We start from the raw sequence: 14,499 nt of genomic DNA, 5'->3' as shown, positions 1-14,499 counted from the left end.
GCTCAAAGCTCAGGTTCCAACATCAGCTCAGGCCAAGTCCTGGCCCCACCATGCCCCAGTTATGTGGCCTTGGGCAAGTCCCAGAACCTTTAAGCCTCATCTGGAATGTGGGGATGACATTCCTGTCGTCACACCCTTGCAGAGTGTTCAGTGTGACCAAGAGTGGAAAGTGGTTTTCACAGTAAATGTTGGATTATTATGGTCACTAGGTTGGTGTGTTTTCGACCCAGGGCTCCTGCAGGTCTGGTCACTGTGAGTCAGTCATGAGATGCTGTTCTGACATGATCAAATTCAGGGCCTTGGTTTCCCCCGGGCCCCACTCAGTGCCTAGCAAAGCAGAGGGGTCAGGGAACCTTTGCTGATGGAGCCCAAAGAGCTGGCGCTTTAGAGGCCTGACCTTGGGCGGACCCCTGGCCTCACCACTACTATCCCTATATCCCGGGGGAGTCACACGAGCCCTCTGAACCTGTGTTTCTTCATCTGTGAAGCGGGCACAGTATCCCCCACCTAGAAAGCTTGTTGCAAGGACTGGAGATGATGGATGTAAATTTCCCGGCCCAGGTGGACTGGATGTGTGACAGCTGTTACTATTATCATCATTATTGATTATAATCTAAATATGAGCCCCATCTGGGTCTTCTGTTAGCACCTGCTGTGGATGAGGGGCCAATGGGGAAGGCTCCATCTCCTCCACTCCCCTCCTCCTGGCCACACTGCCAGGTGCCTGGCACCTCCTCCCTGGGCTTCTGGAGACAGAGCCGGCTGAGGGGGGTGGAGCACAGATCCAAGGCCACAGTGTGTCCCTTCTGGCTCCCCTCCCAATCCTCCTGAGAGGGGAGTCGGGGGACACCTGACAAGGAGCTGAGCACCTGGGATTTGGTCCTTGGTCCTTCCTCTGGGAGAAGGGAGGAGGTCTGGGAGATGGTCTGAGTTTTCAGAAGTTGGGGAAGCCCTGCGGCATGGCGAGAGCAGCTTTGGAAGCAGAACCCACACACCTTCCCACCTCTAGGCCTTTGTCCCCACGGGGGCTGCCCTCCCACCTCTTCCTCCTGGCACACTCGTAGGGACCTTCCATGACTAACGCAAGGGTCCCATCTTCTGGGAAGGCTTCTCCTCCCACACACCCTTTGGTGCTCCTGTACCCCATGGCCCTCATCTGTATAGATGCTGAGGATTTCCCACCACCCGATGGGCAGCTCCCCAAGGAGGGTACCCTGAGATCTGCCTCAGATCCAGCCTGCAGTAGGTGTGCCCTACAGTTTTGCCAAATGAAGGAGGCTTGGCTCTAACCTTGGTTCTCCTTCCTGCTGGGGGCCTCAATTTCCCCATCTGTAAAATAGATGGGAGGTTGGACATGATGTCTAAGGCTGTGTGCACTGATGCACTAGGACTGGGCTGAGAGATGGGGCAGCTGGGAGAAGGGCTGGGGCCTCTTCACGGGTAGGTGAGGAATGGGATGGCCGATCCCTGACTCTCTCCAGGGCCAGCCACAGGCTCCAGTTTAACGTGGAGAGACCTCCTTAGGCCCACTGTGACAGCCAGGTGGTGTCTAACCTTCTTCTGTGCCTCCCTGACCTACTTTCAAGGACCTTCTCAAACGGGGCCCTGCCAGATCTTCTAGCCTCTGTTCTCACCCTCAGCAACCTCACGGAACTGTCCCTCTGGGTTCTCTCTGGTCTCCTGGCTTTTGTTCATGATGTTTCTCTGCCTGTTCACTTGCCCCCGATCCTTGCCTTTCAGGTCTCCACTTAGATGCCTCCTCCTCCAGGAAGCCCTCCTGAGATGCCCTCTGCCACCCCCCAGCCTGAATCAGGAGCACTTGTGGGCTTTGGTGGCCACCTGTATTCACTCCACTGTGGTATTCCTCACCCTAGGTTTAACGCCCAGTTCCAGGGCTTCCCCCCAGCACCCTAAGCTCCATGAGAGCAGGTCCCTGTCTTATCTGTTGGAGCCTGTGCCAGCGAGGTACCTGGCACAGAGCAGGTGCTCATTCACTCAAGAACTAGTTACCAGAACCTCCTCTGTGCCAGACACCGTCTGCTGGCCAGATGGAAGGGCCGAAGAGTGGCTGTCTGCTAGTCTGGATCCAGTATTGGGAGGCGCCTTCTGTGTCCCCAGGCCCTTCCCAGGCCCTTCCTGGCAGGGGCTGCCCCTGCCTGCCCACCCTGCCGTTACCTGGCCAGATGATGGCTTCCAGCAGGGTGACCCGTCTGGCCAGGAGCTCCAGCTGAGCCTGCTGCTGCAGGAAGCTCTGTAAGCTAGGAGCCTGATGGGAGATCGAGAAGAGCAGACGGTGCGTGTCCGGCCTCTGGGGGCTGGGCTGGGCACCGAGGGTGGGGGGCGGGGCCAGTTCCTGCTGGCTTCCGGGCAGGAGCCTGGGCATGAGTCTCTGTTGGGACCTTGGCTGCTCCTTCGAAGTGGGGACAGGGCTCGCTTGTCTCCTCAAGTGACCAGATAGGTGGAGAACTGGTGGGTGAATGCCTGGAGGAGGGTCTCTCAGGCCACTAAAGGGGGACCGTGGGGCCAGGATGGCCTGCCCAGTGAGAGCCTCTGGGGTCAGAACTGGTGGGTGCTACATTACTCAGAGTCCCCTGGGACCTGAGCCTGGCTCTGTCACCCACAGTCCCCTGCACTTCTGGAGTCTAGCCCCATGACCTGTTGTCCTGTGGGCCTGCAGACTGGCTCTGTTCCCCACAATTTCTCTTGAGCTGAGGCCTGACTGGGGTCTGGATTCATTACCCATAATCCTCCTGGGGGCCTGGGCTCTGACATTATTACCCACAACCCCCTGCACTGTTGCAGTCTGGCTCTGTTAGCCACAATCCCCTGCAGCTCTGGAGTTTGGCCCATAATGCCTTTCAGACTCGAAATCTGTCACCTCTGGTTCCCCTGCAGGCCTGGAAACCACATTACCCACAATGTCTGGAGCCCCAGGTCTTACCACAGGGGTGGGGGCCTGGGTTTCTAGGGCCCCCCCCTTCACCTGTGGACAAGGGACCAGTCATTGAGAGATGGGTGGTCTTGACCTTTTAGGTCCCCACCTGGAGAAGGGCAGGTACCTTATCCAGCCTCTTGACTGGACCCAGGCAGCTCCACCCTGGAGGGCCTGGGGAAGCCTGGCAGGCGGGGGCTGGGCTGTCTGTCCGTCTGTCTGTCTCTACTCACCATAGAGCCCAATCATTGTTTCCAAGATTAAAACCCTCTCAGCTAAAATCTTCAAAGCCTCGCGGAGTTGGTGCAACCCCTCCCCCTGTGGAGGAAAGAGACAGATGCAGCCGTGAAGGGGGCAGGGGAGGGGGCCCTGCAAAGCTTGTTGGAGGCCCATGCCCCACCCTGGACATGCACCTGCAGCTCCACACCACCTGTCACAGCCCAGGGCCCACGGACAGCAGGGACAAGACCAGGAGAGGATGGGAGGGGGACAAGGCAGGCAGAAGCAACCTCCTCAGTAGGATCCCACCCAGCTGGCTGCTCTTTCCTCCCACCCCCGCAAATCCTGCTGCACTGGGGGCGGGGGGAGGCCAGTCTGCAGGGGCGGCACTGCTGTCCCAGAGCCTGCCACAGAACCTGCCCAGAGGGTGCCGCAGAGCCCCGGCCCCTCCTCCATCTCTGTTGCCTGAAACCAGTTGGTCTCACATCATCTGCATGATTCCTGCCACATCCCTGGGCCACTTGTACTCTGCTTTACTTAACAGTCTTGAAACTGACTCCATTTTGCCTTAAATACTGTATGTGTCTCACCCTAATTAACTCCATTGGTGGGATCAGGCTACTTACCGACATCCTTCCCACTCACGTCCAAATGAACATGAAAGAGTAAAATCAGAAAATGTTTGTGTGGCATCGCTGTTGGGAAGCCACGCTTAAAATGCCGGCAAAGCTGAAGTTCAGGCCCAGGTGCCCCTGCCGCAGCCCTTTTGAGCCCATCCCTCCCTGGGCTCTGACTACTCCAGGTCCATATGCTGCACATCCCGGAGCCCAGCCCTCAGCCCCGCCCTCTCTTCTCAGCTGAGTCTCCAGGCCCGGGGATGCCGCAGCGGCCCTCAGACCCCTCCCCTAGGCCTCCCTGCTCTGGGGTCTCCTGTCTCAAGTGGTGCCGGTGCTGGCCAGGGACCACCAGCTGGCCCTCACCTTCACTTCTTCCCAGTGTCTGTCTGTCTGTCCTTTCCTCCGCCAGCATAGGGTCCACAGTCTTGCCACAACTCCACACTCCCTCACTCCTTCCTCTTTCCGAGTCCAGACTAAAGCTATTTCCGGAATGTAGATATCTTAATTCTGACAGAGCACCGGGACAGCAATAGAACTATTCCAGCCCTGACGCATCTGGGAGTCTCTCAGAGCTTCACTTAGTACAGATTAAATGAAGGGATGAGGTATAATATGCATCTTGGTACAATTACTACCTTCAAGAAAGCTGTTCCCACAAAAACATCTAACAATCAAGAGTCCTCCCAACGTGTCTGTTCTGAGCGAGCCCACTGTGGCCATGCTGAGACTGTCCCTTATGATCTGGCTGTCCTGTCCACAACACATGGATGGGGCCACTGACTGGCCATTGGGCCTGGGGGTCACCAGGTCACACTAAAGTAATCTCTCTTCAAGTATTACACCCATCTAAACATGGATGACCTTCAAAAATTACATTAAGCCACTGCCAGCATCGACAATGGGACAAGCTGATGTCATGAGCCTCCTGATGAGATGCAATAAGAGGGCACCACATCCCCAGTGAGTGCACCTGCCAAGGGTATTTAATCTGCATCTCATCACGAGGGAACAGTCAGACAAATCTAGGTAGTGGGACAGTCACAAAATGACAGTCAAGAGAAAGAAGAAAAGGGCAGGGGGCCTATTTTAGATTAAAAGAACCTAGAGACATGACAACCAAATGCAACACATGAATCTTGATTGATCTTGTTTTTTTTTTTTTAAACCAGCCACAAAAGGCATTTTGGGGACAACGGGTAAAATTTATATATAAGCTGTATATTAAGTGGCATCATTTCACTGAATTAATGTCAGCTTTCTCAGGTGTGACAGCGTTACTGTGGCTCTTTGGGAGAATGTCCATATTCTTTCAAGACACATGCTGATGTGCTAGGGGAGACGTGGATGAGGTCTGCAACTTACTTTCAAATGGATTAGAAAAAAAAGATCTATAGATATATAAAGAGCAAAAGAACAAAGGCAGCAAAACACTAATAATTGGTCAGTCTAGAAGAAGGGTACAAGGATAGTCATTGTACCAAATTTTCTATATATTTGAAAATTTTCAAAGTAAAAATATGGGGGAAAATGCCAAAAAAATATTCTGAGTGGGTGGCCTGCTGTTTGCACTGATGACGTCCCAGTGCCCTCCAATCCTGGCCTGAGTGTCCAGGGTCTGTTGGACACCCCCACTCGGCTGTCATGTAGACATTCCCCGTTCTCCATGGAGAAAACTCAGCAGGCCAGCTTCTCCTGGCTCTCTTCTCTCTTTTACTATTGTAAACGTCTCCCTTAACTTCTCGCTCCCCGCTTCGTAGCCAGACAAGCACCCAAGTGTCCCTCAGCTCCATTGACATCTGCCCCTCTTCACTGTCCCCCTTCCAGTTCTGGCCCCCACAGCCTCTTGCCAGGGTGACCAGGACAGCCTCCTGTCTAGTCTCTCTTTCTGCTCCCTTCTCCCATCCTTTCTCCACATGGCAATCAGAGGGGTCTTTTGCAAACAAAAATCTGACCATGTCACTTCCCTACTTATAAATATTTCAATGACTCCCCACTGCCCATAGAACAAAGTTCAAATTCCTCAGCATGGCCTCTTAAGTCCTAAAAGCCTCTATGACCTCTGTCTCACTCCTTGCCTGTCACACTCTGTCACTCCAAGTATTTGCAGCTCCTCAAACACCCTGGGCCCACTCTTGCCTCAGGGCCTTTGCATGTGATGTTTCCTCTCCTCTGCATGAACACCCTTTGCCAGGCTTCGGCCTGGGTCTCCTTATCCAAGAAGATGCTAAATCCACCCCTCTACAATCATAGCTGAGCTCCCCCTGTCCTGTCACTGCTGGTTACTGGTCTGTTTCCCCCCACCCCACTGTGACCACCCTGAGGATGGGGACTGTGTCCAAATTACATCTATGTCCACAGTGCCCAGCCTGGGGCCTGGCACCCACCAAGGAGGCGCTTGGGGAAAGTTAGATGGCTCCCCCAGTCCTGGGAGCTGAAAAGCCTGGGCTTCAGTTCAAGCTCTGCCAACAATTCACTCTGTGGAGTTGGGCCTCAGTTTTTCCTGTCTGAATAAGGGGTATGAGCTTTGGTCTAGATGGGCCAGCTGAGCCCCGTCACTCCCAGGCAGTGCCTGCAGTGCATCCTCGTGACCACTGGGTGTCAATGCTGAGCCACAGCCAGGTCAGTGGCTCCAAAAGCTTCACTAAGTGGGGGTTGGTAGGTGGAGTGTGTATAGGAGCCCTCAGGCCTCTTCCCCACACAGACCTCATCCCCACCTGCCCCCAACAGAGCTGGTCCCCCAGCCCCCAAAGCCTCATGCAGCCCCCAGCCCAGCGGGTCCCCTCCCAGGCAGGCGGCAAGCAGGGGCAGAAGTGCAGGTGGGTGAGGGAAAAGCAGGTGGATGGGCAGGGGCCCTGCTACCTCTTGGGGGGGCCCCTCCCACAGGTGGTCCTGAGTTTGAAGTCTGTTCTGGGAGAGTTCAGGCATCTGTTCTCCTGTTCGGACCCCCATATAGGGATGGGGCTGCCCAGCCTAATTCAGCCTTCATCCCATCTCTCCCACCTCCTCTGGGCAGGGTGAAAAATGGCCCCCAGTGAAGGGGCCCCCAGTGAAGGGGCCTAGAGGTGGCAGAGGGCTGGGATCACATGGGTCTAGCTGACCCCCAGCCCAGCTCATGCCCAAGCAGGCAGTATGCTTAAGAGGCTCTGGAGCCACTAGGGGGTAGAGGGTGGGTAAGGGAGTGGGGTGGCAGTGAGGGGCTGGGAGAGGCTTGCCAGAGAGGTAGCAGGACCCCAGAAGTCATGGAAAGACATGGGGGAGGGCTCGTGCAGGGTGGGGGGCTCCCACGGCTGTATCCATCACTGACCCCACAATCAGGAGCAGAGAGGGCAGGGCAGGCGCTGGGTGCTTCCCATGTCTTCATTAACTAATGCCTGCCAGGAAGTAGGGTGTCCCAGCCAGACTGCACCAGGGAGAGGGGTGGAGGAGGGAGGGAGGCACAATACCAGCCTCCAAAAGAACTCCCCAGTTGCCTCTCCTGTCTGCCCCCACCCCATCCAGTTTTCCAAATGTCTCCTATGTCAGTGATAGTTTCCAGGTCCCTGCACCGTGGGGCTTTTAGTCCTCCCCCCATGTCTCCTGGGTGGGTGATTTCTAGGCCCTGAAATTCATTCACTGCAAGTCTCTCTCGTGATTGTGAAGGTTCTAGGATCCCACATGTGGTTTCTAAGTCCCCTTTCCCATTTATTCTATGTCTGCTGTGTATGTGACAGTTTCTAGGCCTCCCTTCCCAGTCTTCATGGGCTTCCTTTGTGTACAGTGGTTTCTAGATCCCCCATCTCATTTTCCATGGTTTTCTGGCGCATATGGCAGTTTCTAGGCCTCTCCTCCCACTCCTCATGGGTCTCCTGTGTATGTGATGGTGTCTGGGACCTCATGTTAATTATAGGTCTTTTGGCTACAATGGATCTAGGTCCCCTGACCTCATTTACCATGTACAATGTGTCCATGGTGGTTTCCAGGTCTCCCTTCCTGTGATTCACGGATTCCTATGTGTATGGTGGTGTTTAGTGCCCTGTCCCTTTTACCAAAGCGCTCCTGTGTACCTCAGCGTTTCTACACCTCCTTTCCTCTGCTCCATGGCTCTCCTAAGGCCTCCTGTCCCATTCTTCTGTGTGGATATTGTTTTCATGCTTCCCTTTCTTTTGCAGACAGGGGAGCAGAAGCCAAAGCCCTTGCAGGGAGGGGGCTATGGAGGCAGGGGATGCAGTCTGGACTGGGTCAGCCCAAACTGCCCAGGAGGAACTGGCAGGGTCACCCTGGCCTGGAAAGGCCGCAGAAGGAAGGCAGAGATAGGGATAAAGACAGAGACAAAGAATGTAGGATCTGCTGATAAGGCTGGCCCTGCCCACTGGGGAGGGACAGGGTAGGGGAGGACGCTGGGGCTGAGAACTGGCAAGGCTCCCCACTTGGAGATCAGGTTGCAAAGGGGATCTGGATGGGGTGCCCCCACCCCCAAATAATCTCCTGAGTGTCCAGGGCGGGGGGCAGCGGGAGGTCAGTGCTGCGCTAGAGCTTACCCAGTGGCTCTTCTCACCAGGGTCTCCTTTGGGGCCAGGTTCTCCCTGCAAGGAGAGAGAGGTAGGAACAGTGAGAGAGGCAAGGAGAGAGAGAGGAAGAGAGGCTGAGCAAGGATGAGACAGAGAGTAGCTCATTTGGGTGAGATAAAAATGCCAAAAAACAACTGTTTGAAGGCAATGGAAAGTGATAAAGAGCAGCCAGTAACTGAAGGATATCTGACCTTAGAAAGAAGGGAACCGCACTGGGTAACATCAGTATATTTATGGCTTTTCCTCTGAGGGCTCATCCCAACCCCCTCTGCCTGGCAAACAGCTCAAGCAGGAAGCTTCAGTCTTATTGGCCTGAGGAATCAGAGGTCGGGGTCAAGACTGCCAAAGAAGGAGGAAATTGAGGGGAAATGCTGGAAAGCACGGAGCCACAGTAGGGGAGCAAAATCTGTATAAATACTCCACTCTAATCCTTGGATGGTCCGTGAAATGCCCATCCTAAAGTCACAAAGCTGAGTTGGAGCCACAACGTAGAGCAAAACTCAACACTCTTCAGAGGAAGACTGTCTTCACTATATTGTCTATATTGTCCAGGATGCAATACAAAATTATTAGACATGTGAAGAAATGGAAAAATGTGACCCATATGCAAGAGAAAAATCAGTCACTAGAAACAGATCCATAGCCAACCCAGGTACTGGAATTACCAGACATGGAGATTAAAATATCTGTGACAACTATGTTAAAGGATATAGTGGAGGGACTTCCCTGGTGGTCCAGTGGTAAAGAATCCACCTTCCAATGCAGGGGATGTGGGGCAACTAAGCCTGCATGCCACAGCTACTGAGCTCGTGCGCCTCAACTAGAGAGCCTGCGTGCCGCAAACTACAGAGCCCGTGAGCCCCGGAGGCGGCATGCCACAACTAGAGAAGAGAAAACCCGCACGCCACAACTAGAGAAGAGAAAACCCGCACACCACAACTAGAGAGAATCGCGCGCGCCGCAGTGAAAAGCCCGCGTGCCGCAACAAAGGATCCCGCGTGCCTCGGTGAAGATCCCGCCTGCCACAACTAAGACCCAACGGAGCCAAAAATAAAAAATTAAAAAAATAAAAGAATCTAGTGGAATTGATACAATGCGTGATGAGATGGGGAATTTCAGGAGGGATGTGAAAATTATGAAAAGAGAATCAAATGGAAATCCTGGAAATAAAAATGATAATACTTGAAATAAAAAATTCATTAGCTGGGATTAATTGAAGATGTGCCATAACAGGAGAAAGAATCAATTAACTTGACGAAAGGTCAATGCAATAATTCTAAGTGAAGCACAGAGAGAAGAAAGATTAAAAAAAAAAATTAACAGAGCCTCAGACTTCCCTGGTGGCGCAGTGGTTAAGAATCTGCCTGACAATGCAGGGGACACGGGTTCGAGCCCTGGTCCAGGAAGATCCCACATGCTGTGGAGCAACTAAGCCCGTGTGCCACAACTACTGAGCCTGCGCTCTAGAGCTTACGAGCCACAACTACTCAGCCTGCGTGCCGCAACTACTGAAGCCCACGCACCTAGAGCCTGTCCTCCGCAACAAGAGAAGCCACGGCAATGAGAAGCCCACGCACTGCAACAAATAGTAGCTCCTGCTCACCGCATCTAGAGAAAAGCCTGCGCAGAGCAACAAAGACCCAAATGCAGCCATAAATAAAATAAATTAATTTTTTAACAAAAGTGGGAGTAGCTATGTTAATTTCAGACAGAGCACACTTCAGAGCAAGGAAGGTTATCACGGATATAGAGGGGTCAGCACTCCATAAAGACATAACAATCCTTAATGTGTATGCACTTTACAACAGAGCATCAAAATATGTGAGGCCAAAACCGATAGATCTGCAAAGAGAAATAGATGAATCCGCCAATGCCATTAATCAACCAGATAAAATTGACATCTATAGACCACTTCATCCAACAAAAGCAGATTACACATTCTTCTCAAGCTCACATGGAACATTCACCAAGATAGACCACATTCTGGCCCATAAAATATAACTCAACAAATTAAAAAGAATAAAAATCATACAATGTATGCTCTTAGACCACAATGGAATTAAACTAGAAATTCCTAACAAAATGATAACTGGAGGGAACTCCCCGGCGGTCCAGTGGTTAGGACTCCAAGCTTCCATCGCAGGGGGCATGGGTTCGATCCCGGGTTGGGGAATTAAGATCCCACAAGCTGCGAGGCACAGCCCCCCTCACAAAAAAAGATAACTGGAAACTCCCCCAATACTTGGAGATTAAACAAAAGGCTTCTAAATAACAGGTGGACCAAAGAACAAATCTCAAGAGAAATTTTAAAATACTTTGAACTACATGAAAATAAAAATGCAACTTAGCAAAATTTGTGGGAGATAGTGAAAGCAGTGCTTAGAGGGAAACTTAGTATAAATCTACACTAGTCAAGACAGTGTGGTATTGGCTAAAGAATAGTCAAATAGATTAATGGAACAGAATAGAGAGCCCAGAAATAGACCCACATAAATATAGTTGACTGATCTTTGACAATGGAGCAAAGGTAGTCTTTTCCACAAATGATGCTGGAACAACTTGACATCTAAATGCAAAAACATGAATCTAGACACAGACCTCATACTCTTCACAAAAATTAACTCAAAATATATCACAGACCTAAATGTAAAATGCAAAACTATAAAATTCCTAGAAGATAACATAGGAGAAAACCTTGATGACCTTGGGTTTGATGATGACTTTTTATTCTATTTTTATTTTTTTATTATTATTTTTTAAAGTCTTTATTGAATTTGTTACAATATTGCTTCTGTTTTATGTTTTTTTTTGTTTTTTGGCCATGAGGTACGTGGGATCTTAGCTCCCCGACCAGGGATTGAACCTGCACCTCCTTCATTGGAAGGCGAAGTCTTAACCACTGGACTGCCAGGGAAGTCCCTGATGATGGCTTTTTATATACAATGCCAGAAGCACAATCCATGAAAGAAATCATTGGTAAGCTGAACTTCATTAAAGTTACAAACTTCTGCTCTGCAAAAGTGAATGTCAAGAGAATTAGAAGACAAGTTATAGACTCGGAGAAAATATCTGCAAAAGATACATCTGATAAAGGTGTACAAAGGTGTATTCTGTATATGCAAAATATACAAAGAACTCTTAAACTTCAACAAGAAGAAAACAAACAACCCAATTTTAAAAGCTTTTGCACAGGAAAGGAAACCATCAACAAAATGAAAAGGCGACCTATGAAATCGTAGAAGATATTTGCAAGCCACATGTCCAATAAGGAGTTAATATCCAAAATATATAAGGAACTTATACAACTCAATAGCAAAACCCCCAAATAAGCCAATTAAAAAATGGGTTAAAGACCTGAATAGACATTTTTGCAAAGAAGACATACAAATGGCCAATAGGTATGTGAAAAGATGCTCAACATCACTAGTCATCAGGAATATGCAAATCAAAACCACAACTTGAGCTATCACTTCACACCTGTTAGGATGTCTGTTATCAAAAAGATGAGAGATAACAAATGCTGGTGAGAATGTGGAAAAAGGGGAACACTTGTATACTGCTGGTGGAAATGTAAACTGGTACAGCCATTATGGAAAACAGTATGGAGATTCCTCAAGAAATTAAACATAGAACTACTGTATGATCCAGCAATCTCACTTCTGGTTATCTATCCAAAGGAAAGGAAATCACTGTCTTGAAGAGGTATGTTCATTGCAGCATTATTCATGATAGCCAAGATATGGAAAGAACCTATGTCCATTGATAGATGAACAGATAAATACTATGTGGGTTATACACACACACACACACACACACACACACACACACACACACACAGAGGAATATTATTCAGCCTTAAAAAAGAAGGAGGGCCTCCCTGGTGGCGCAAGTGGTTGAGAGTCCGCCTGCCGATGCAGGGGATACGGGTTCGTGCCCCGGTCTGGGAGGATCCCATATGCCGCGGAGCGGCTGGGCCCGTGAGCCATGGCCGCTGAGCCTGCGCGTCCGGAGCCTGCGCGTCCGGAGCCTGTGCTCCGCAACGGGGGAGGCCACAACAGTGAGAGGCCCGCATACCGCAAAAAAAAAAAAAAAAAAAAAAAAAGAAGGAAATCCTGCCATTTGTGACCACATGGATGAATCTGGAGGGCATTATGCTAAGTGAAATAAGCCAGACAGAGAAAGACAACTACTGTGTGGTATCACTTATATGTGGAATGCAAAAAAAAAAAAAGAAAAGAAAAGTTGAACTCAGAGAGAAACAGTAGAATGGTGGTTGCCAGGGACTGGGTTGTGGGGAGGGAAGGAATGAGAAAGGTTATCATCGTGCAGGTAAAAGGGTACAAACTTTCAGTTATAAGATGACTAAGTTCTTTTTTTTTTTCTTTTGGCTTCATCGTGCAGCTTGAGGGATCTTAGTTCCCTGACCAGCGACTGAACCCATGGCAGTGAAAGCGCCAAGTCCTATACACTAGACTGCCAGGGAACTCCCAGATGACTAAGTTCTAATCTAAGGATCTAAGATATAGTATGGTGACCATAGTTTCTTATAAAAACTTACAAAAAAGTTTATAAAACTAAACATACTCTTACCATATGATCCAGCAATTGCACTCATTGGTATTTAACCAAATTAATTGAAAAGTTATGTCCACACAAAGACCTACACTTGGATGTTTATAGCAGCTTTGTTCACTATTGCCAAAACTTGGAAGCAACCAAGATGTCCTTCAGTAGGTGAATGGATAAATGAACTGTGGTACATACAATGGAATATTATTCAAAAACAAATTAAAAAGGGCTATCAAGCCATGAAGAGACATGCTGGAACCTTAAATGTGTATTACTAAGTGAAAAAAGCCAATCTGAAAAGGCTACATACTGTATTATTCCAGCTATATGACATTCTGGAAAAAGCAAAAATGTGCAGACAGTTAAAAGATCAGGGGTTAGAAGGGAGAGAGGGATGAATAAGCAGAGCACAGAGGATTTTTAGGGCAGTGAAATATTCTATATGATACTACAACGGTGTATACATGTCATTATACATCTATTAATACCCATAGAATGTACAACACCAAGAATGAATCCTAATGTAAACTATGGACTTTGGGGGATAATGACATGACAATGTGGGTTCATCAACTGCATCAAATGCACCACTGTGATGTGAGATGTCAATGGTGGGGTAGGCTATCCACGTGTGGGGACAGGGAGTATATAAGAATTCTCTGTACTTTCTACTCAATTTTGCTGTGAACTCAAAAAATGCTGTAAAAAAGAATTTTATTCATTAAACAAAACAACCAACGAAAAACACAACCCAGCAACCTTACAGATCCGGGAATCTCAGCCAACCCAAAGCAGGATAAACAAAAAGAAAATCACAGCCATCCACATCATGATCAATCTGACGAAAACCAAGGGTAAAGAGAAAGTCTTAAATGCCAAAGGAAAAAAAGACATATTATGTACAGGGGAAAAACAATAAGAATGATAGTCAGTTTCTCATGAGAAATTGTAATTGTCTACGTAAGCCAGAGGACCACGGAACAACATCTTTAAAGTAATAAAGGGGGATAAAACTGCCAACCTATCATTTTATATCCAGTGAAAATATCTTTCAAAAATTAAGGTTAGGGCTTCCCTGGTGGCGCAGTGGTTGAGAGTCTGCCTGCCGATGCAGGGGACATGGGTTCGTGCTCCGGTCCGGGAAGATCCCACATGCCGCGGAGCGGCTGGGCCTGTGAGCCATGGCCGCTGAGCCTGCACGTCTGGAGCCTGTGCTCCGCAACGCGAGAGGCCACAACAGTGGGAGGCCCGCGTACCGCAAAAAAAAAAAAAAAAAAAATTAAGGTTAAATACAGTTTTAGATAACAAAAGCAGTGAGGATTTGTTGCCAGCAGACCCACACTATAAAAAAGGCTAAAGGATGTTCTTTAGGCTCAAGAGAGATGACACTATATGAAAATCTGGATCTACAGGAAGGTATAAAGAGTACAGAAATGATAAATACATCATGAGATGGAAAAGACTATTTTTCTTTGTTTTTTAAACTTCTTTAAAAGTCAACTGTTTAGAGCAATAACAATGTATTGAGGATTTATAACAAATACAGAAGTAAAATATATGATGGCAATAGCACAAGGACAGAAGGGAGTGGATTATACAGTTGTAACGTTCTTAT

The 14,499-nt window shown here is 49.2% G+C and overlaps 1 protein-coding gene across 1 annotated transcript in view; it reads right to left on the bottom strand.

Annotated features, from left to right (window-relative positions):
* The window catches only part of EMID1 (EMI domain containing 1), a 40,482-nt gene that overhangs the window by 1,196 nt on the left and 24,787 nt on the right, over positions 1 to 14,499 (bottom strand). Inside the window, exons 14-15 of the mRNA XM_060119383.1 lie at positions 8,286 to 8,330; positions 2,176 to 2,266 (exon numbers count right to left, since the gene is read on the bottom strand). Of these exons, the coding sequence (XP_059975366.1) occupies positions 2,176 to 2,266; positions 8,286 to 8,330 (136 nt within the window). The remainder of the gene's footprint in view (positions 1 to 2,175; positions 2,267 to 8,285; positions 8,331 to 14,499) is intronic.

The sequence above is a fragment of the Mesoplodon densirostris genome, chromosome 15, assembly GCF_025265405.1.
Source record: "Mesoplodon densirostris isolate mMesDen1 chromosome 15, mMesDen1 primary haplotype, whole genome shotgun sequence".
NCBI classification, from domain to species: domain Eukaryota; kingdom Metazoa; phylum Chordata; class Mammalia; order Artiodactyla; family Ziphiidae; genus Mesoplodon; species Mesoplodon densirostris.
Note: the sequence above shows the minus strand (reverse complement) of the source record. Positions and strands in the feature narration are given on the sequence as shown.